Source organism: Dendronephthya gigantea, unplaced genomic scaffold, assembly GCF_004324835.1.
Source record: "Dendronephthya gigantea isolate DGI-Jeju-01 unplaced genomic scaffold, DenGig_1.0 000690F, whole genome shotgun sequence".
Classification (NCBI taxonomy): domain Eukaryota; kingdom Metazoa; phylum Cnidaria; class Anthozoa; order Malacalcyonacea; family Nephtheidae; genus Dendronephthya; species Dendronephthya gigantea.
Genome location: NW_021163700.1, coordinates 1 through 20,698, shown reverse-complemented (window position 1 = coordinate 20,698; position 20,698 = coordinate 1). Strand labels below are relative to the sequence as shown.

Below are 20,698 nucleotides of genomic sequence, written 5' to 3'. Positions count from 1 at the left end.
GATTGGAATTGATTTGATTCGAATTGATTTGACTCGAATTCATTTGATTCGAATTGATTTGATTCGAATTGATTTGATTCGAATTGATTTGATTTGATTCGAATGGAATTGATTTGATTCGAATTGATTTGATTCGAATTGATTTAATTCGAATTGATTTGATTCGAATTGATTTGATTCGAATGGAATTGATTTGATTCGAATTGATTTGATTCGAATTGATTTGATTCGAATTGATTTGATTCGAATTGATTTGATTCGATTCGAATGGAATTGATTTGATTCGAATTGATTTGATTCGAATTGATTTGATTCGAATTGATTTGATTTGATTCGAATTGATTTGATTCGAATTGATTTGATTCGAATTGATTTGATTCGAATTGATTTGATTCAAATTGATTTGCTTCGAATTGAATTGATTTGATTCGAATTGATTTGATTCGAATTGATTTGATTCGAATTGATTTGATTTGATTCGAATTGATTTGATTCCAATTGAATTGATTTGATTGGATTTGATTCGAATTGAATTGATTTGATTCGAATTGATTTGATTCGAATTGATTTGATTCGAATTGATTTGATTCGAATTGATTTGATTCGAATTGATTTGATTCGAATTGATTTGATTCGAATTGATTTGATTCGAATTGATTTGATTGGAATTGATTTGATTCGAATTGATTTGATTCGAATTGATTTGATTCCAATTGATTTGATTCCAATTGATTTGATTCAAATTGATTTGATTCGAATTGATTTGATTTGATTCAAATTGATTTGATTCGAATTGATTTGATTCGAATTGATTTGATTCAAATTGATTTGATTCGAATTGATTTGATTCGAATTGATTTGATTCGAATTGATTTGATTCGAATTATTTTGATTCGAATTGATTTGATTCGAATTGATTTGATTCGAATTGATTTGATTCGAATTGATTTGATTCGAATTGATTTGATTCGAATTGATTGATTTGATTCGAATGGATTGATTTGATTCGAATTGATTTGATTCGATTGATTTGATTCGAATTGATTTGATTTGATTCGAATTGATTTGATTCGAATTGATGTTTGATTCGAATTGATTTGATTCGAATTGATTTGATTCGAATTGATTTGATTCGAATTGATTTGATTCGAATTGATTTGATTCGAATTGATTTGATTCGAATTGATTCGATTCGAATTGATTCGATTCGAATTGATTTGATTCGAATTGAATTCATTTGATTCGAATTGATTTGATTCGAATTGATTTGATTCGAATTGATTTGATTCGAATTGATTTGATTCGAATTGATTTGATTCGAGCTGATTTGATTCCAAAATTGATTTGATTCGAATTGATTTGATTCGAATTGATTTGATTCGAATTGATTTGATTCGAATTGATTTGATTCGAATTGATTTGATTGGAATTGATTTGATTGGAATTGATTTGATTCGAATTGATTTGATTCGAATTCATATGATTCGAATTGATTTGATTCGAATTGATTTGATTCGAATTGATTTGATTTGATTCGAATGGAATTGATTTGATTCGAATTGATTTGATTCGAATTGATTTGATTCGAATTGATTTGATTCGAATTGATTTGATTCGAATGGAATTGATTTGATTCGAATTGATTTGATTCGATTGATTTGATTCGAATTGATTTGATTCGAATTGATTTGATTCGAATTGATTTGATTCGAATTGATTTGATTCGAATTGATTTGATTTGATTCGAATGGAATTGATTTGATTCGAATTGATTTGATTCGAATTGATTTGATTCGAATTGATTTGATTTGATTCGAATTGATTTGATTCGTTTTGCAGAATCCCCAATCGATCCCGCGCACACTGGTCCACATAAAAAACCACTCAGGGGACTGTATTCTATCGTTTATTTAAAGATTCTATTTACAGCGTGAGTTCATGCTTCCTCTACGATCTGACTCAATGATGGTATCAAAATTCAATGCAAGCGTTAATTAATAGTGCTATATTACATTACAACGTGTCTTTGTGCCGAATCAACAATGTGCCCTTGTGACGTATTTACAAACAACTAAACTATATTTACATAAAGTGCTCACGTAACTGTTACACGCGGAACTGGCGGCGCTGCGCGGGGACCTACAACATCCCACCCACCTTGATTCATACACGTCTATGAATCAAGCATCGCCCTTGTCTTCGCTTTTGAAATCTCAGCAGCAGCTCGTCTCGGACGCTCATGCAGATCATGCAAGGAACCCTCTGCCTCACCTGAAGGGGAATTCCCTTCCGTCCCGTTCCCACCCGGTCGAGCTTGAATTTCCAACGGGTAAAGTTTCTGCACCGGTCTTTTCAGGTAAACTGGTTTACCCTTTCCTGCTATTCTTAACTTAGCACCCCTAACCTCGCTGTCATTTCCTAAAATTAGCTGTTCTACCTTCCCTAGTTTCCACTTGCCTCGCTTCTCTCCTTCTCCATAAACTACAACTACTTCGCCCTCCTTCAAACTTCTTGCCTTTCGATTACCACTTTTATGAAACTCTCGTAACCCTATGAGATACTCACTTTGCTTGGTCCAGAAATGTTGTAATTTCAATGTAATATATTTGATCTTTCTCCACACTACTTTCCTCTCTAGCTACCTCCCTCCGTGGTATGAAATTAATTGCTCTTCCGTAAATTAAGTGTGATGGCGTTAATACATCGCCTTCGAACTCTTCATATTCTTCTGTCAATGGTCTGGAATTTAATGTGCCTTCTATCTCTACTAATACTGTGTTAAGTTCATCTACTGTCAATTCTCCACAGCGCTTTTCCATGCCCTTAGACTTTGCTCGTGCATTGAATCCAAACCTAAGTACCCATGCTGTTACTCTGAAAAGTCGTTCCGCTGTCCCATAATCCTCCAGATTTATCACTTTGCTTATACTAGCTAACTCTTTACTACTAGCTACGACCATTACGGAAGACTTTCGTTTTCTTCTAAGACCGTACTTGTTTTGGCAGGCAGCCTCAATTTCGGCCACTCCTCCTTAGACCTATAGCCAATCAGGCCCCACCCACCATAGCTTGTTATCCTTCAATTGTGAAGCAACTCACCCTAGCCCTATATCTGCGGGATTTCCACCCCGGACAATGTCCCCAATCCTCCTTGTTTGTTAATTCGGATTTTTCTTATTGTGGCGGACGAATTGTTTCCACTCACCGTTGTTCATTATCCAGTAGAGTGCTGTCATGCTATCAAGCCACAACTTCGTTTATGTTACTAACCTGGTTTTCTAATGAATCTTTCACTGACTTTAGTAACTGCGCTAAGAGCCTCGCAGACATTAACTCTAACCTTGGAATGCTAGTTGTTTTAGAGGTGCTACTCTTACCTTTGATGTTACATGCGGACATAACTTCCTACTTTGTATAATAAAACATACTACCGCACAATATGCTTTCTTACTAGCGTCGCCAAACCCATGTAATGTGCACCCTAAAACCTCTTCGCTGGATGTTGGTATATGCATCGAGGAATAGTGATTTCCTTGGTCTCAATCAAATCCCTATACCAGATTTCCCACTTTCTTAAAGGCTCTTCCTTAAAGCTGTCGTCCCATCCCGTCTTACTATTACAAACCTCCTGGAATAAGATCTTGGCACTAACTATCAATGGACTTATTATCCCTAGAGGATCGACAAACTGGCTAAATGCTCAGGAGGTTCCGCTTTGTTGGCGATAACGTTTCTGCCTTTTCTCCACCTTGGAAATTTCAAATTTCAGTTCGTCCTTGTGGTTATCCACACCTGCCCTAAAACCTTATGGCCCTTTGACTCACCCCTACTGCTCCTAAAGATAACCTAGCATATGTTTCCTGATCATTGATGCTTTGTTCTGACGAACCCTGATCTTTTTCGTGAATCTCTAGTTTACTCCTTAACACCTCACTGTTGGTCAACCACTTCCTTAATCTAAACCCCCTTGTGCCATTCTTGTCTTAGCCTTATCATAAAGTTCAAAGGTCTTCTCTACCGTACTCTCACCACTGACCAGGTCGTCAACGTAAAAACTTTCCTGCAATTTCTTACAAATGCAGCATCGATTTCGTTATACTTTGTTAAATGATGCCTTAAGGTTGCATTCAATAGAAATGGTGATGCATTCACTCCAAAAACTACTCTACAAAACCTATAAACAACTATCTCCAACTTATCACTTTCTATATCATTGACCCACAAAAATCTCAACAATCTCTATCCGCCTTATCTACTTCAACATTCAAAATGCCTTTTCTATGTCACCAACTAAAGCAATCCTATTTTCTCTGAACCGTATTAATATGCTGTATAATAATGGATTGAGAGAAGGCCCAACATGTAGGCAGTCGTTAAGCGATGTCCCAGACTTACCTTCCTTGGATGATGCGTCATAGACGATCCGGAGTTTAGTGGTCACTGCCTCCCTGCGAATAACTGCCTGGTGTGGTAAATAATGGACCCTTTCAACCTTCTCTAATGCAGATACTGGCTCCACTATCCCTCGCTCCACCTGGTCTCTGATGATAGAATCATACTCTGCTAACAATGCTGGCTCTTTCTTCAGTCGTCGCAGTTGACCCTTCATTCTACTTAAGCTATTTGCATAGTTGTCAGGCAACTTCTTATGGCTCTCCTTCCAGGGCAGTTTGACTGAATATCTACTTCCTGTAAATGATATTTCATCTAAAAACTCTTCATGCACCTTATCTTCCTCACTAATGCCTAACCCTTCAAAACTCCATAATTTTTGCACATTACTCTCCAAACTGTCTTCACTACTCAATCTCTGCGCTACAAAATTCACTTGGACTGGCTCTGCTCGCTCAATGTCTTGTACTTTCAGCGGTCCTGATAAAACCCACCCTAATTCTGTTTCTATAGCAACAGGTTCTCCTGATTTACCTCTCTTGGTTGTCCCTGTCTGAAAGCTCCAAAGGTAGTCTGCCCCTATCAGAACATCTACTTCTAACTCATCTTCTGACTTAGAAACATCTGAAAACCATATACCTTCCAGATGTTTATACTCCCTCCGCGCTATCTCTACATGGCTATTTCCTATGCTACTATTTCCGGCACTACAAATGCTTCCGTGTGATAACCTTATTTCCGTTAAGAGGTTCAAGCTTTAATTCAACCACTTCCCTGTGCTCGGCTTTTACGCATTTTTGACCGAACGTATTAATTCCTAACAATTCCCTTCTTATACCCCTGGGATTCGCGAGACCAGCTGCTTCGGAAGTAACAAAGGAACGATGACTTCCCGCGTCAAAGAGGACCCGCACCTTAACCACCCTTTCCCCCTTAAAACGCCACGTGCAGTCTGCAAGGCAACCAGGCTACCAGTTCCAGCATGCAAGTTACTATTAGGAGTAGTCACATGCACATTCGTGTTATTGGGTACGTTTTTACATTCATCATTAGGCTTGGGTATTTCGTCATGCTTACCCTCGCTCTTAGGACTCATTTCGCACAGTGCAACATGATGAGCCCCATCACAACACTACTTGTTCTCGACCTTACAACTACTGGCTCTATGCCTTAGACAAACAAACAAAACTCTACCGTATTTGCGAGCCAAACTCTTTCGTGTCTTCGGATCCTTTACTCCCTCACAGTTCTCGTGTTTGTGGATCTTCAGGCAGAAAGCACGTTTCCCTTCCTTTCACTCGCTATTAACGTGGATGCAGTTCCCATGTTGTTGACCATATTTTCTACCCGACGCCGAACTCCCATCGTTTCTTTCGTACTCTCGACCCGACCTCGATCCCACCGCATCGTGCGCTTCACGTAGTTCGAGCTCTTTCTCAAAGGCTTGTAGCATTTCCTCCATTGACCACTCCAGGAGTTCTGCCCTCTCGTAATAGTCAAGCGAAACTGCTCGGGCAGCTTCTCCATGATCGTCGGAACAACAATAGCGGAATACGAGTTCTCGTTCACCCCCAGGGCTCTCAAGGCGCGGTTATTCGTTTCGCAGCTGTCAAACAACTTCCGTAGTCTCTGCGTGTCCCTTTCTTTGTAAACTGCCGGCAGTTGTATGAGTTCATTCACGTGTGCTCGTTGAACTATGCTTTTCTTTTCGAACCGTTTCTTAAGCAATTCCACTGCACAGTTGTAGTTTGTCCCTGTTAACGCTAATCCGGCAATTGTAGACTTCGCTGGTCCTTCCAAATATCCGCGCAAATATGCAAACTTGTCAACGTCAGACAATGCGTCATTGTTGTCTATCGAGCTTGAAAACCCGTCCCAAAACTCGGGCCACTCACATACTTTACCGTTGAAGTTCTTAAGCTTTAGTTTCGGAAGCTTTGCTCTGACGATCTTTCCCGTACTGGCTGTCGATATACGGCTCTGGTCTAGGTTTCCTTCGTCTGGCGTCGTCAACAATGGCAGTCTTTGTTCACCGGATTCCCGCAGCGCGTCGTCGATTTTCATCAATGTCCTTTCAAATTCTGCGACCGCTTCGTCTGAACTTTCGACCTCTTTATTGAGCTGTGCTTCGGCGTCTTCATCTCCCGAGGCGCTTAGTATGTCAATGATCTGTTCATCGAGTTCCTTTAACCTCTTGACTTTCTCTCGTAACGTGACCTGGCTTTGTCTCAGCCATGTCAAATCCCTTTCTGCTTTCTCGTCAATCGCTCTCGGAATCGTTTCAACTATCTTCGCTACAAGTTTACTAGCCGAAGCTCGATGAGCTCCTCTCACCCGTCTTTTCCTCGTCAGATCGTCCATACCTTTCGTTGTTCCACTTCACGCTAAATCTTTTACACACGACAGCAGCGCAAATATCACTCGCTCTTTGTCCGCAGCCTCGTTCACCTTTCACAAATCCGGTTCGAAGGACCACTGTTTTGCAGAATCCCCAATCGATCCCGCGCACACTGGTCCACATAAAAAACCACTCAGGGGACTGTATTCTATCGTTTATTTAAAGATTCTATTTACAGCGTGAGTTCATGCTTCCTCTACGATCTGACTCAATGATGGTATCAAAATTCAATGCCAGCGTTAATTAATAGTGCTATATTACATTACAACGTGTCTTTGTGCCGAATCAACAATGTGCCCTTGTGACGTATTTACAAACAACTAAACTATATTTACATAAAGTGCTCACGTAACTGTTACACGCGGAACTGGCGGCGCTGCGCGGGGACCTACAACAATTCGAATTGATTTGATTCGAATTGATTTGATTCGAATTGATTTGATTCAAATTGATTTGATTCGAATTGAATTGATTTGATTCGAATTGATTTGATTCGAATTGATTTGATTCGAATTGATTTGATTCGAATTGATTTGATTCCAATTGAATTGATTTGATTGGATTTGATTCGAATTGAATTGATTTGATTCGAATTGATTTGATTCGAATTGATTTGATTCGAATTGATTTGATTCGAATTGATTTGATTCGAATTGATTTGATTCGAATTGATTTGATTCGAATTGATTTGATTCGAATTGATTTGATTGGAATTGATTTGATTCGAATTGATTTGATTCGAATTCATTTGATTCCAATTGATTTGATTCCAATTGATTTGATTCAAATTGATTTGATTCGAATTGATTTGATTTGATTCAAATTGATTTGATTCGAATTGATTTGATTCGAATTGATTTGATTCAAATTGATTTGATTCGAATTGATTTGATTCGAATTGATTTGATTCGAATTGATTTGATTCGAATTGATTTGATTCGAATTGATTTGATTTGATTCGAATTGATTTGATTCGAATTGATTTGATTCGAATTGATTTGATTCGAATTGATTTGATTCAAATTGATTTGATTCGAATTGATTTGATTCGAATTGATTTGATTCGAATTGATTTGATTCGAATTGATTTGATTCGAATTGATTTGATTTGATTCGAATTGATTTGATTCGAATTGATTTGATTCGAATTGATTTGATTCGAATTGATTTGATTCCAATTGAATTGATTTGATTGGATTTGATTCGAATTGAATTGATTGTTAATCCCAATGGTAGAACGAAACGATTAACTCTTAGCAATAACCAATGAGACAACACTTGGGTTGAACGGTGCGCAGACAAATCGAACTCGACAGAATTTGAGTATCGAACAAGTAAAATATTATAACTTTAATCCAAAAGTTCGTGGGTTTGATAGACGTGAATTGACACAGAATTGTGGCAATTGTTAATCGTAGAAATCGGTTCGAACTAAATAACGTGACAATGCAAAAAATATCTATCTAGTACTTAATATTAACACAATAACTCATTGTTCGTGCAGTATCATAAAAAACATGCGACTATATGAATAGAAGTAAATCTATCGAATACACTATAAATTAAGTCTAAATCTGTACGTGGTAAATCATTTGACCAGTTCAGAATACCAAATTAAAACGCAAACTACGAGTAACCTAACTAACAAACAATTGTACTAGTACTGAAGAAAGATCAATATGTACTTACTTTGGTTTCCACGCGCACCGACGTTGACTTTATTGCTTTCGTGTAGAACGTGAAACCGAAACAAGTACACAAACGAACGTGATAGAAATTTCTAAATTATACTAAATCCACCAACATAAATTTTGATGTCCTCTTACTAGGAGTAACACGTTGAATAGTGCCTTGATCTTCCTTGAGTCACGCAATTTTACTATTATCTACTGCCCGCAGGCATTTAATTTTACGAGCATGCTGATTGATATTAAGCGTTAGATAGCGTGGCGTCAAGGTGTTAGGACTAAACTTGCCTACAAGTAGGTGTTTCAAAACTAACATTCCGGCCCCTTAAAGGCGGAACCATGAGCAGCCTTTACCTATAGTTCTAACGCATAAAGTTTTGAAACAAAACACAGATTATCTACTAGAGACAAACTGGACAATATTGATCTAATTGTGACTATTAGGTCCATGCATGTTATAGAGTCTACTTATCGTTCTGGTTGCCATCGGCTTCCTCCAACAACACAATCTTGTTCACCGGTCGTATGAGCTCACTCGTCCTTGTCTTCAACTTCACGGAGCGTACGAGACCATCGTTGAGGTTGGTATAAACTTCCAGAACTCGTCCAAGTGGCCAGAAGTTTCGTGGTGTCTTATCATCCAGGACCAGCACAATGTCATTGACTGCGAAGTTCCTGTGTCGTTTATTCCACTTCTGCCGAACCTGCAAAGTTGGAAGATATTCCCTGATCCAGCGGCGCCAGAATACGTCTGCTAAGTACTGTACTTGGCGCCATCTCCGACTGTATGCATCTTGCTTGGTGGTAGTTGTGGGGGAGTGTGCCCGGCTCTCAACAACAACAGGTGGTTAGGGGTCAGAGGTTCCATGTCGCGCGGGTCATCGGAGAGCTTGGTGATTGGTCGTCCATTTACGATTGCCTCGACTTCGCACATCAATGTATTAATGCCTTCGTCGTCCAGGATTTGTTCTCTGGTCACAGCCTTGATCACCTTTCGTGTGGTTCTGATACACCTTTCCCAGACACCACCATGATGGGAACCAGTGGGAGGATTAAATGTCCACTTGACATTCTTTTGTAGAAGAAATTCGTTGATCTGTGATTGGTTCCATTTCTTCACAGCTTCACGTAGCTCTTTCTCTCCCTTTACAAAGTTTCCTCCGTTGTCCGATCGAATTTCGTCTGGTTGGCCTCTCCTCGAGATGAATCTACGCAGGGCATTGATAAAAGAACACGTGTCTAAAGAGCTTGAGACTTCAAGATGGATAGCACGGGTCGTCAAACACGTGAAGAGGACGCCATAGCGCTTCACTGTCACTCGTCCACGTCGCACTTCGAAGGGGCCAAAACAGTCTACTCCGGTGTATGTAAAGGGGGGTTGGAAGGTGTTGTTCGATCCTTCGGAAGATGAGCCATTTTCTGTTGACTCACAGGCGCTTGTCGTTTCTTGCATCCAATGCATCGGTTGAGCACCCGGCGTACCGTCTGTCTGCCGTTGATGATCCAATAACGCTGACGTATTAAGACAAAGTATACTCTAAACCAGAATGCCCGGCAAGATTGTGATGATGATTCACGATCAACGTTACGACGTGGTGATTCTTCGGTAAAACAACTGGGTGTGCTTTGCTTGTTGACCAATCGGTGCTCGATCTAGGCGACCTCCAACGCATACGAGCCCATGTTTCAAGATTGGGTCGAGCTTGAAAATTTTGCTGCTCTTCTTTAGCGCCCTTGCGTCCTTCGGACTTGTTTCGCTGTTGACTTCGCGGAGAATCTTTCGTTCCTCCTCGAAACACTTCTTCTGTACGTGCCTTAGAATCACAGATTCAGCATTCCGTAGCTCCTCTACATCGATGGGAGTATATGCCGTGGAGTCGTTCGCTACTGGCTCCCCGGCCCTTCGTCTTTTGATCTGACGTTGCAAATTGGTCTTGTATCGAAGGATCCATGCCATGATTTTTCTGAGGTGATTCCAAGATGAAAAGCGTTCAATGATCGAATCGATAGGATTTTCATCGGATTCTTTGGCGACTGTCGAGCAAACAGAAGGCTTCTTCACTTCTAAATCTGTATCTTCAGCGTTATTGAAGTCGGCTGGTCTCGTTGGCCAGTTTTCGAATGGCTTTAAAAGGAACGTTGGACCATTAATCCATCGTTCGAGGGCATCCGGTTGAACTCCTCTCGACGCATCATCCGCGGGGTTGAGCTCTGTGTTCACATAGTGCCACTGAGACGGGGAAGACGAGTTGTGAATAGCAGCGACTCGGTTCGCTACAAATGTTTGGAATCGTTTGTCTTCGTTCTCGATATACCGTAACACGCACGTGCTGTCGGTCCAAAAGAAGGATTGATTGATATGCAGGCTGAGCTCTCGTCGGCACATTCCGTCTAATTTCGTCGCTACGACTGCAGCTGATAACTCCATTCTTGGGATAGTAAGTGGTTTGATCGGTGCAAGTCTGGACTTGCCCATCACGAAAGAACATTTTACCTGATTACCTTCGTCTTCGATTCTAGGTACGATACAGCGCCGTAACCGTGTTGCGAGGCGTCTGCAAAATGGTGTAGTTGGATTGTTTTAATCTCTCCGTGATCTTGGGATTTAAAACAGCGGTCGACTACGAGTTGCTCTAACTTTGGCAGTTCTTCGAGCCACGATCGCCAGCGATTGAGATGTTCTTCGGGAATTTCTTCATCCCAACCTAGCTTCATGCGACAAAGGTCTTGAAGGATAAGTTTAGCTTGGAATACAAACGGGGCGGCGAACCCGAGTGGATCGTACACCGAGCTAATGATCGACAATATGCCTCTTCTCGAGGGAGGACGGTCCTTTATAACGATGCTGAAGCCAAACTGATCGGATGATATATTCCATTGCGTTCCCAGAGCTCGCTCGACAGACCAACAGTTGAAATCGAGGTTCTTGACGATAGATGCTCTTTCAGATTCGGGGATCGCTTCGACGACCCTTCTTGAATTCGACAGCCATTTCGTCAACTTGAAACCTCCTCGGGCCAGCAGCTCACGTAGTTGCTGTGACAGATTAACAGCTTCTTCTTCTTCGCTAACTGACTTAAGGCAATCGTCGACATAGAAGTTCCTTTCTACGGTTTCAATAACCTTAGGATCAAATTCAGCCTGGTTATCTTTGGCGGTCCTCTTGAGTGCAAAGTTGGCACAGCTTGGGATGACGCTCCGCCGAAAAGATGCACTCGCATTTCATACTCCTCTGGGTCTTTGGAGAGATCGCCGTCGGGCCACCACAGAAACCTGAGGGCGTCGCAGTCACTTGAAGGAACGCGTACTTGATAGAACATCGCCTCGATGTCCGCCATCATCGCCACCGGTTCTTCCCTGAACCTCGTTAACACGCCAACGAGCGTATTCGTAAGATCCGGCCCCTGTAACAGCTGGTCGTTCAACGAGGTGTCACGGTACTTGGCAGAGCAATCAAACACGACGCGAATCTTTTCGGGTTTTTGCGGGTGGAACACCGGGTGATGGGGAAGGTACCAGAATGATTTCAGCGGACCGATATCTTGTGTAGTAGCCTTTCTTGCATAGTCGTTCAAGAATAGATTGTCCATAAACTTCTTGTACTTTTCCAGAAGTGATGGATCTTGTTGAAGTCGCCTTTTAAGAGATCCTAGACGTCGTTGGGCTTGAGGCATATTATTAGGCAGGTAAGGTGGGAAATTTTTCCAAGGCATACCAATCTCGTAGTGTCCATTCACTAACTTTACTGACCCTTCCATTATGTTCAAAGCCTTTTGTCATTCTGTGACATAGTCGATTCGAGTTCACGGTTCACGTCGTTAAACTCCATATTACAAAACTCTTCGAAGCGCTGCTCCAGTGTGCTGTCTGCTTGAACGGGATTTGCTGTCGGGACGTCGACATCTTCTCTACCCAGCGGTCCATTCAGAACCCATCCGAATAGTGTTTTTGTGGCAAAAGGACCCCCATTCTCGCTCATCCGTACTTCTTCAGGCTGTAGCATCTCTGGAACGTCGCTACCGATAAGGAGGCCTATGTCAGCATCAATGTGTCGAATTGTTATGCCTTTTAGGTATGGCCATCGTTCGATATCTTCTTGCCTCCCAATGCATTCTGCGCGAATAGGCAGGCTCTTGGTTGAATAAACCTTAGGGAGATCGACATGATTTCGTTGATCCAGATCGAAAACATCCATTCGACGAGAGAACATTCAACTGGGGCACCTTCGCCGAGCATCGTTGTCAGCGACAACTTCGCCTTTCTTCCTTCGTTGTTCAATGCCTTCAAAAGGCCTTCTGTACAAAAGGAGGTGTTTGAGCCAGAGTCCAAGAACGCGTAGGTTTCTACCATTTCGGTGCAACCTTTCACTCTAACTCGAACCGGAACTACAGCTAGACCCGTGACCGAGGACTTCTTCAACTGTTCCCTATTTGGAGATCTCCTTACGTAACCGTTGTTGGCAGAATTCGTTGATCCCTCAATTTCTTCCTTTGTAGCTTGATTTGAAAGGGGTTTTTTGTCTTCGTGATCATTAGGTGTAGACTTGGGATGTAGAAACGTTGAGTGTTTACCGGTGCATCCTTCTATCTTACAGAAACTCTCTTTAGGGCACGAGCGTACAAAATGTCCAGCGTTGAAGCAATTCAACAAAGTCTCTTGTTCTTCACGAATTCCATTCGCTGATCAAGTGACATCTTCCTGAACTTTCCGCAACGAGCTAGCCAGTGGTTTTCATTGCAGGGACATATATTCTTGTATGTCCTGCCGTCTTGGTCTTTGCCACCCGCTTTCTGGTCTCCTTGGGTGCAAAGCCGTTTGCTCTCCTGTCATGCGTTCTCTTTCCCTTTGTTTCCTCTTGTCTTCCCTTGTTTTCGTTCACAATCTTCCCGAAGACTGGGTGGGTAGCTGCTCTTGCCTTAACCGTTACGAACTCTGTGACATCGTTTATCGTGCATCTCGGCCTTGCTTAGCTACGATCCCATCGACAACATCCCGCCACTTCAGTCTCATTCCAAACGGCAAGCGGTTAATAATCTTTCGTAGGTTCTCGGGATGGTCCAGTTTCGTCAGGAGCCGATTTCTTTCAAGGTGTTGGTGCAACTTGTCAGTTGGATTGAAAACTGGAGAAGCCCATTTCCATCTTCAGCCTTGATTGGTGGTCCTTCTGTCAGTTTTCCTATATGCGCTGCAGCTATTCGAAAACTCTGTCCGTACCTTTCCTTGAGTAAACGTCTTGCTTCGTTGTAACCCTTCTCTGGTTCCATGGACAAACAACTCTTCATGAGTTCCTGGGCCGGCCCAGACGTGTACTGTACTAGGTAATAGAGGCGGGAGCTGGAACTTGGCGTTTTCGTTTCGACAAGATGTTCGAAACTTCGGATGAAGTCACAATATTCGATAGGATCTCCGTTAAAGATCTTCATGGTAGGTTGTGGTAATGTTAGCGCTGTTACGCCTTGCATCTGTTGCTGAATCATCTGTTGAAGAACAACGTTCTGGCGGTCTTGGGTTTCCATTAGACGCTGGAACGAGTGATCATGAGGGAGCGCACTGGCTGGAGTCCACTCCGGAGTAGTCGGGTTTAGCTGCTGACTATTGAACGCTTCCCTTTGTCGTAGGCTATTCTCTGTAGCATGTGGTTTGAGAGATGCGGTTTATTTGCGCGGACGTGTTGCTGAATCGACTTCGCCGCAACGTGACGCGAACGGGCAGATCGGTTGGAGTTAACATCACTAGCTTCAGATTGTTCATAGACATGTTTCTCTGCTTCCACGGCAGCTATTTCTGCTTGAAGTTCGACTTGGGATTTTTTCTGTTTTATTTTGAGCTCTTCCAATTGAAGTTCATGCAGTTTGTTAAGCGCATTCGCTTTCGCTTCAAGCGCGGCTTGTTTTGCGGCAGCTCTTGCCCTTGCGCTGGACGAACTCCTAACTGAGGTAGCGATTGATCGTGTTTGAAACGCGACGACTTGTGTGATCCGGCAGTGGAAATAGAATCCTCTGGTTGAATTTGGTTTTGGCTTTCTTGCCCAAGTTGAATAGCCGGTTGTTCAAGCCACGATTGAATTTTCGTCCTATGCTCCGAAACGAGTTCGTTAACCGAATTAAAATACAATTTAGATTCCTCGACTTCATGTTCTTCCTTGAGCAAATTATGGTAAGCTTCATGCGCAACTTCGAAATGTTTTAAAACTTCATCTAGTTCCTTAGCAATTTCCTTTACAGAATCGACATTGTCGCATGATGTCAGTATCTCATTGACTTATTAGCCTTTCGCGTTACGTTTCCTTTTGCAATACTTCTCGCCTTTTTTAATTGATCCATGATATGTTCAATATCCGAGTCCATTAAGACGCGTTGAGTGATTTTGACGTTTTAAATTAAGATAAAGTTCTCAGGCAATAACTGGCATTCCTTCTCAGTGCCCGGAGCACGAAACGAGAGGTAAATTCTTCAAATTCTTTCAGTGTGAAACAAATTCGAACTTAAATGTTAATCCCAATGGTAGAACGAAACGATTAACTCTTAGCAATAACCAATGAGACAACACTTGGGTTGAACGGTGCGCAGACAAATCGAACTCGACAGAATTTGAGTATCGAACAAGTAAAATATTATAACTTTAATCCAAAAGTTCGTGGGTTTGATAGACGTGAATTGACACAGAATTGTGGCAATTGTTAATCGTAGAAATCGGTTCGAACTAAATAACGTGACAATGCAAAAAATATCTATCTAGTACTTAATATTAACACAATAACTCATTGTTCGTGCAGTATCATAAAAACATGCGACTATATGAATAGAAGTAAATCTATCGAATACACTATAAATTAAGTCTAAATCTGTACGTGGTAAATCATTTGACCAGTTCAGAATACCAAATTAAAACGCAAACTACGAGTAACCTAACTAACAAACAATTGTACTAGTACTGAAGAAAGATCAATATGTACTTACTTTGGTTTCCACGCGCACCGACGTTGACTTTATTGCTTTCGTGTAGAACGTGAAACCGAAACAAGTACACAAACGAACGTGAATAGAAATTTCTAAATTATACTAAATCCACCAACATAAATTTTGATGTCCTCTTACTAGGAGTAACACGTTGAATAGTGCCTTGATCTTCCTTGAGTCACGCAATTTTACTATTATCTACTGCCCGCAGGCATTTAATTTTACGAGCATGCTGATTGATATTAAGCGTTAGATAGCGTGGCGTCAAGGTGTTAGGACTAAACTTGCCTACAAGTAGGTGTTTCAAAACTAACATTCCGGCCCCTTAAAGGCGGAACCATGAGCAGCCTTTACCTATAGTTCTAACGCATAAAGTTTTGAAACAAAACACAGATTATCTACTAGAGACAAACTGGACAATATTGATCTAATTGTGACTATTAGGTCCATGCATGTTATAGAGTCTACTTATCGTTCTGGTTGCCATCGGCTTCCTCCAACAACACAATCTTGTTCACCGGTCGTATGAGCTCACTCGTCCTTGTCTTCAACTTCACGGAGCGTACGAGACCATCGTTGAGGTTGGTATAAACTTCCAGAACTCGTCCAAGTGGCCAGAAGTTTCGTGGTGTCTTATCATCCAGGACCAGCACAATGTCATTGACTGCGAAGTTCCTGTGTCGTTTATTCCACTTCTGCCGAACCTGCAAAGTTGGAAGATATTCCCTGATCCAGCGGCGCCAGAATACGTCTGCTAAGTACTGTACTTGGCGCCATCTCCGACTGTATGCATCTTGCTTGGTGGTAGTTGTGGGGGAAGTGTGGGCCCGGCTCTCAACAACAACAGGTGGTTAGGGGTCAGAGGTTCCATGTCGCGCGGGTCATCGGAGAGCTTGGTGATTGGTCGTCCATTTACGATTGCCTCGACTTCGCACATCAATGTATTAATGCCTTCGTCGTCCAGGATTTGTTCTCTGGTCACAGCCTTGATCACCTTTCGTGTGGTTCTGATACACCTTTCCCAGACACCACCATGATGGGAACCAGTGGGAGGATTAAATGTCCACTTGACATTCTTTTGTAGAAGAAATTCGTTGATCTGTGATTGGTTCCATTTCTTCACAGCTTCACGTAGCTCTTTCTCTCCCTTTACAAAGTTTCCTCCGTTGTCCGATCGAATTTCGTCTGGTTGGCCTCTCCTCGAGATGAATCTACGCAGGGCATTGATAAAAGAACACGTGTCTAAAGAGCTTGAGACTTCAAGATGGATAGCACGGGTCGTCAAACACGTGAAGAGGACGCCATAGCGCTTCACTGTCACTCGTCCACGTCGCACTTCGAAGGGGCCAAAACAGTCTACTCCGGTGTATGTAAAGGGGGGGTTGGAAGGTGTTGTTCGATCCTTCGGAAGATGAGCCATTTTCTGTTGACTCACAGGCGCTTGTCGTTTCTTGCATCCAATGCATCGGTTGAGCACCCGGCGTACCGTCTGTCTGCCGTTGATGATCCAATAACGCTGACGTATTAAAGACAAAGTATACTCTAAACCAGAATGCCCGGCAAGATTGTGATGATGATTCACGATCAACGTTACGACGTGGTGATTCTTCGGTAAAACAACTGGGTGCTTTGCTTGTTGACCAATCGGTGCTCGATCTAGGCGACCTCCAACGCATACGAGCCCATGTTTCAAGATTGGGTCGAGCTTGAAAATTTTGCTGCTCTTCTTTAGCGCCCTTGCGTCCTTCGGACTTGTTTCGCTGTTGACTTCGCGGAGAATCTTTCGTTCCTCCTCGAAACACTTCTTCTGTACGTGCCTTAGAATCACAGATTCAGCATTCCGTAGCTCCTCTACATCGATGGGAGTATATGTACCGTTGGAGTCGTTCGCTACTGGCTCCCCGGCCCTTCGTCTTTTGATCTGACGTTGCAAATTGGTCTTGTATCGAAGGATCCATGCCATGATTTTTCTGAGGTGATTCCAAGATGAAAAGCGTTCAATGATCGAATCGATAGGATTTTCATCGGATTCTTTGGCGACTGTCGAGCAAACAGAAGGCTTCTTCACTTCTAAATCTGTATCTTCAGCGTTATTGAAGTCGGCTGGTCTCGTTGGCCAGTTTTCGAATGGCTTTAAAAGGAACGTTGGACCATTAATCCATCGTTCGAGGGCATCCGGTTGAACTCCTCTCGACGCATCATCCGCGGGGTTGAGCTCTGTGTTCACATAGTGCCACTGAGACGGGGAAGACGAGTTGTGAATAGCAGCGACTCGGTTCGCTACAAATGTTTGGAATCGTTTGTCTTCGTTCTCGATATACCGTAACACGCACGTGCTGTCGGTCCAAAAGAAGGATTGATTGATATGCAGGCTGAGCTCTCGTCGGCACATTCCGTCTAATTTCGTCGCTACGACTGCAGCTGATAACTCCATTCTTGGGATAGTAAGTGGTTTGATCGGTGCAAGTCTGGACTTGCCCATCACGAAAGAACATTTTACCTTATTACCTTCGTCTTCGATTCTCAGGTACGATACAGCGCCGTAACCGTGTTGCGAGGCGTCTGCAAAATGGTGTAGTTGGATTGTTTTAATCTCTCCGTGATCTTGGGATTTAAAACAGCGGTCGACTACGAGTTGCTCTAACTTTGGCAGTTCTTCGAGCCACGATCGCCAGCGATTGAGATGTTCTTCGGGAATTTCTTCATCCCAACCTAGCTTCATGCGACAAAGGTCTTGAAGGATAAGTTTAGCTTGGAATACAAACGGGGCGGCGAACCCGAGTGGATCGTACACCGAGCTAATGATCGACAATATGCCTCTTCTCGAGGGAGGACGGTCCTTTATAACGATGCTGAAGCCAAACTGATCGGATGATATATTCCATTGCGTTCCCAGAGCTCGCTCGACAGACCAACAGTTGAAATCGAGGTTCTTGACGATAGATGCTCTTTCAGATTCGGGGATCGCTTCGACGACCCTTCTTGAATTCGACAGCCATTTCGTCAACTTGAAACCTCCTCGGGCCAGCAGCTCACGTAGTTGCTGTGACAGATTAACAGCTTCTTCTTCTTCGCTAACTGACTTAAGGCAATCGTCGACATAGAAGTTCCTTTCTACGGTTTCAATAACCTTAGGATCAAATTCAGCCTGGTTATCTTTGGCGGTCCTCTTGAGTGCAAAGTTGGCACAGCTTGGGATGACGCTCCGCCGAAAAGATGCACTCGCATTTCATACTCCTCTGGGTCTTTGGAGAGATCGCCGTCGGGCCACCACAGAAACCTGAGGGCGTCGCAGTCACTTGAAGGAACGCGTACTTGATAGAACATCGCCTCGATGTCCGCCATCATCGCCACCGGTTCTTCCCTGAACCTCGTTAACACGCCAACGAGCGTATTCGTAAGATCCGGCCCCTGTAACAGCTGGTCGTTCAACGAGGTGTCACGGTACTTGGCAGAGCAATCAAACACGACGCGAATCTTTTCGGGTTTTTGCGGGTGGAACACCGGGTGATGGGGAAGGTACCAGAATGATTTCAGCGGACCGATATCTTGTGTAGTAGCCTTTCTTGCATAGTCGTTCAAGAATAGATTGTCCATAAACTTCTTGTACTTTTCCAGAAGTGATGGATCTTGTTGAAGTCGCCTTTTAAGAGATCCTAGACGTCGTTGGGCTTGAGGCATATTATTAGGCAGGTAAGGTGGGAAATTTTTCCAAGGCATACCAATCTCGTAGTGTCCATTCACTAACTTTACTGACCCTTCCATTATGTTCAAAGCCTTTTGTCATTCTGTGACATAGTCGATTCGAGTTCACGGTTCACGTCGTTAAACTCCATATTACAAAACTCTTCGAAGCGCTGCTCCAGTGTGCTGTCTGCTTGAACGGGATTTGCTGTCGGGACGTCGACATCTTCTCTACCCAGCGGTCCATTCAGAACCCATCCGAATAGTGTTTTTGTGGCAAAAGGACCCCCATTCTCGCTCATCCGTACTTCTTCAGGCTGTAGCATCTCTGGAACGTCGCTACCGATAAGGAGGCCTATGTCAGCATCAATGTGTCGAATTGTTATGCCTTTTAGGTATGGCCATCGTTCGATATCTTCTTGCCTCCCAATGCATTCTGCGCGAATAGGCAGGCTCTTGGTTGAATAAACCTTAGGGAGATCGACATGATTTCGTTGATCCAGATCGAAAACATCCATCTCGACGAGAGAACATTCAACTGGGGCACCTTCGCCGAGCATCGTTGTCAGCGACAACTTCGCCTTTCTTCCTTCGTTGTTCAATGCCTTCAAAAGGCCTTCTGTACAAAAGGAGGTGTTTGAGCCAGAGTCCAAGAACGCGTAGGTTTCTACCATTTCGGTGCAACCTTTCACTCTAACTCGAACCGGAACTACAGCTAGACCCGTGACCGAGGACTTCTTCAACTGTTCCCTATTTGGAGATCTCCTTACGTAACCGTTGTTGGCAGAATTCGTTGATCCCTCAATTTCTTCCTTTGTAGCTTGATTTGAAAGGGGTTTTTTGTCTTCGTGATCATTAGGTGTAGACTTGGGATGTAGAAACGTTGAGTGTTTACCGGTGCATCCTTCTATCTTACAGAAACTCTCTTTAGGGCACGAGCGTACAAAATGTCCAGCGTTGAAGCAATTCAAACAAAGTCTCTTGTTCTTCACGAATTCCATTCGCTGATCAAGTGACATCTTCCTGAACTTTCCGCAACGAGCTAGCCAGTGGTTTTCATTGCAGGGACATATATTCTTGTATGTCCTGCCGTCTTGGTCTTTGCCACCCGCTTTCTGGTCTCCTTGGGTTGCAAAGCCGTTTGCTCTCCTGTCATGCGTTCTCTTTCCCTTTGTTTCCTCTTGTCTTCCCTTGTTTTCGTTCACAATCTTCCCGAAGACTGGGTGGGTAGCTGCTCTTGCCTTAACCGTTACGAACTCTGTGACATCGTTTATCGTGACATCTCGGCCTTGCTTAGCTACGATCCCATCGACAACATCCCGCCACTTCAGTCTCATTCCAAACGGCAAGCGGTTAATAATCTTTCGTAGGTTCTCGGGATGGTCCAGTTTCGTCAGAGAGCCGATTTCTTTCAAGGTGTTGGTGCAACTTGTCAGTTGGATTGAAAACTGGAGAAGCCCATTTCCATCTTCAGCCTTGATTGGTGGTCCTTCTGTCAGTTTTCCTATATGCGCTGCAGCTATTCGAAAACTCTGTCCGTACCTTTCCTTGAGTAAACGTCTTGCTTCGTTGTAACC

General features: G+C 42.9%; 3 protein-coding genes across 3 annotated transcripts; all 3 read right to left on the bottom strand.

Annotated features, from left to right (window-relative positions):
* Window positions 1-5,658: 5,658 nt before the first annotated feature.
* Window positions 5,659-6,753, bottom strand: LOC114544218. Its single transcript, XM_028562912.1, has one exon. It carries the CDS (start codon window positions 6,751-6,753, stop codon window positions 5,659-5,661), a length of 1,095 nt encoding a protein of 364 aa, XP_028418713.1.
* Window positions 6,754-13,544: 6,791 nt separating this feature from the next.
* On the bottom strand, window positions 13,545-13,994 carry LOC114544217. The gene has a single exon (XM_028562911.1). The coding sequence runs from the start codon at window positions 13,992-13,994 to the stop codon at window positions 13,545-13,547; it is 450 nt and encodes a 149-aa protein (XP_028418712.1).
* Window positions 13,995-16,191: 2,197 nt separating this feature from the next.
* LOC114544216 lies at window positions 16,192-19,118 on the bottom strand. Its single transcript, XM_028562910.1, has 2 exons — window positions 18,753-19,118; window positions 16,192-18,606 (listed from the first exon to the last, which is right to left on the bottom strand). The coding sequence occupies exons 1-2, from the start codon at window positions 19,116-19,118 to the stop codon at window positions 16,192-16,194; spliced, it is 2,781 nt and encodes a 926-aa protein (XP_028418711.1).
* Window positions 19,119-20,698: the final 1,580 nt, after the last annotated feature.

Coding starts and splice junctions, on each gene's coding strand:
- LOC114544218 (XM_028562912.1), bottom strand. CDS start 6,753: ATGGACGATCTGACGAGGAAAAGACGGGTGAGAGGAGCTCATCGAGCT.
- LOC114544217 (XM_028562911.1), bottom strand. CDS start 13,994: ATGGAAACCCAAGACCGCCAGAACGTTGTTCTTCAACAGATGATTCAG.
- LOC114544216 (XM_028562910.1), bottom strand. CDS start 19,118: ATGCCTCAAGCCCAACGACGTCTAGGATCTCTTAAAAGGCGACTTCAA. Junction 18,607..18,752: donor TCGAGGCGATGTTCTATCAA/GTACGCGTTCCT, acceptor TTTGCACTCAAG/AGGACCGCCAAAGATAACCA.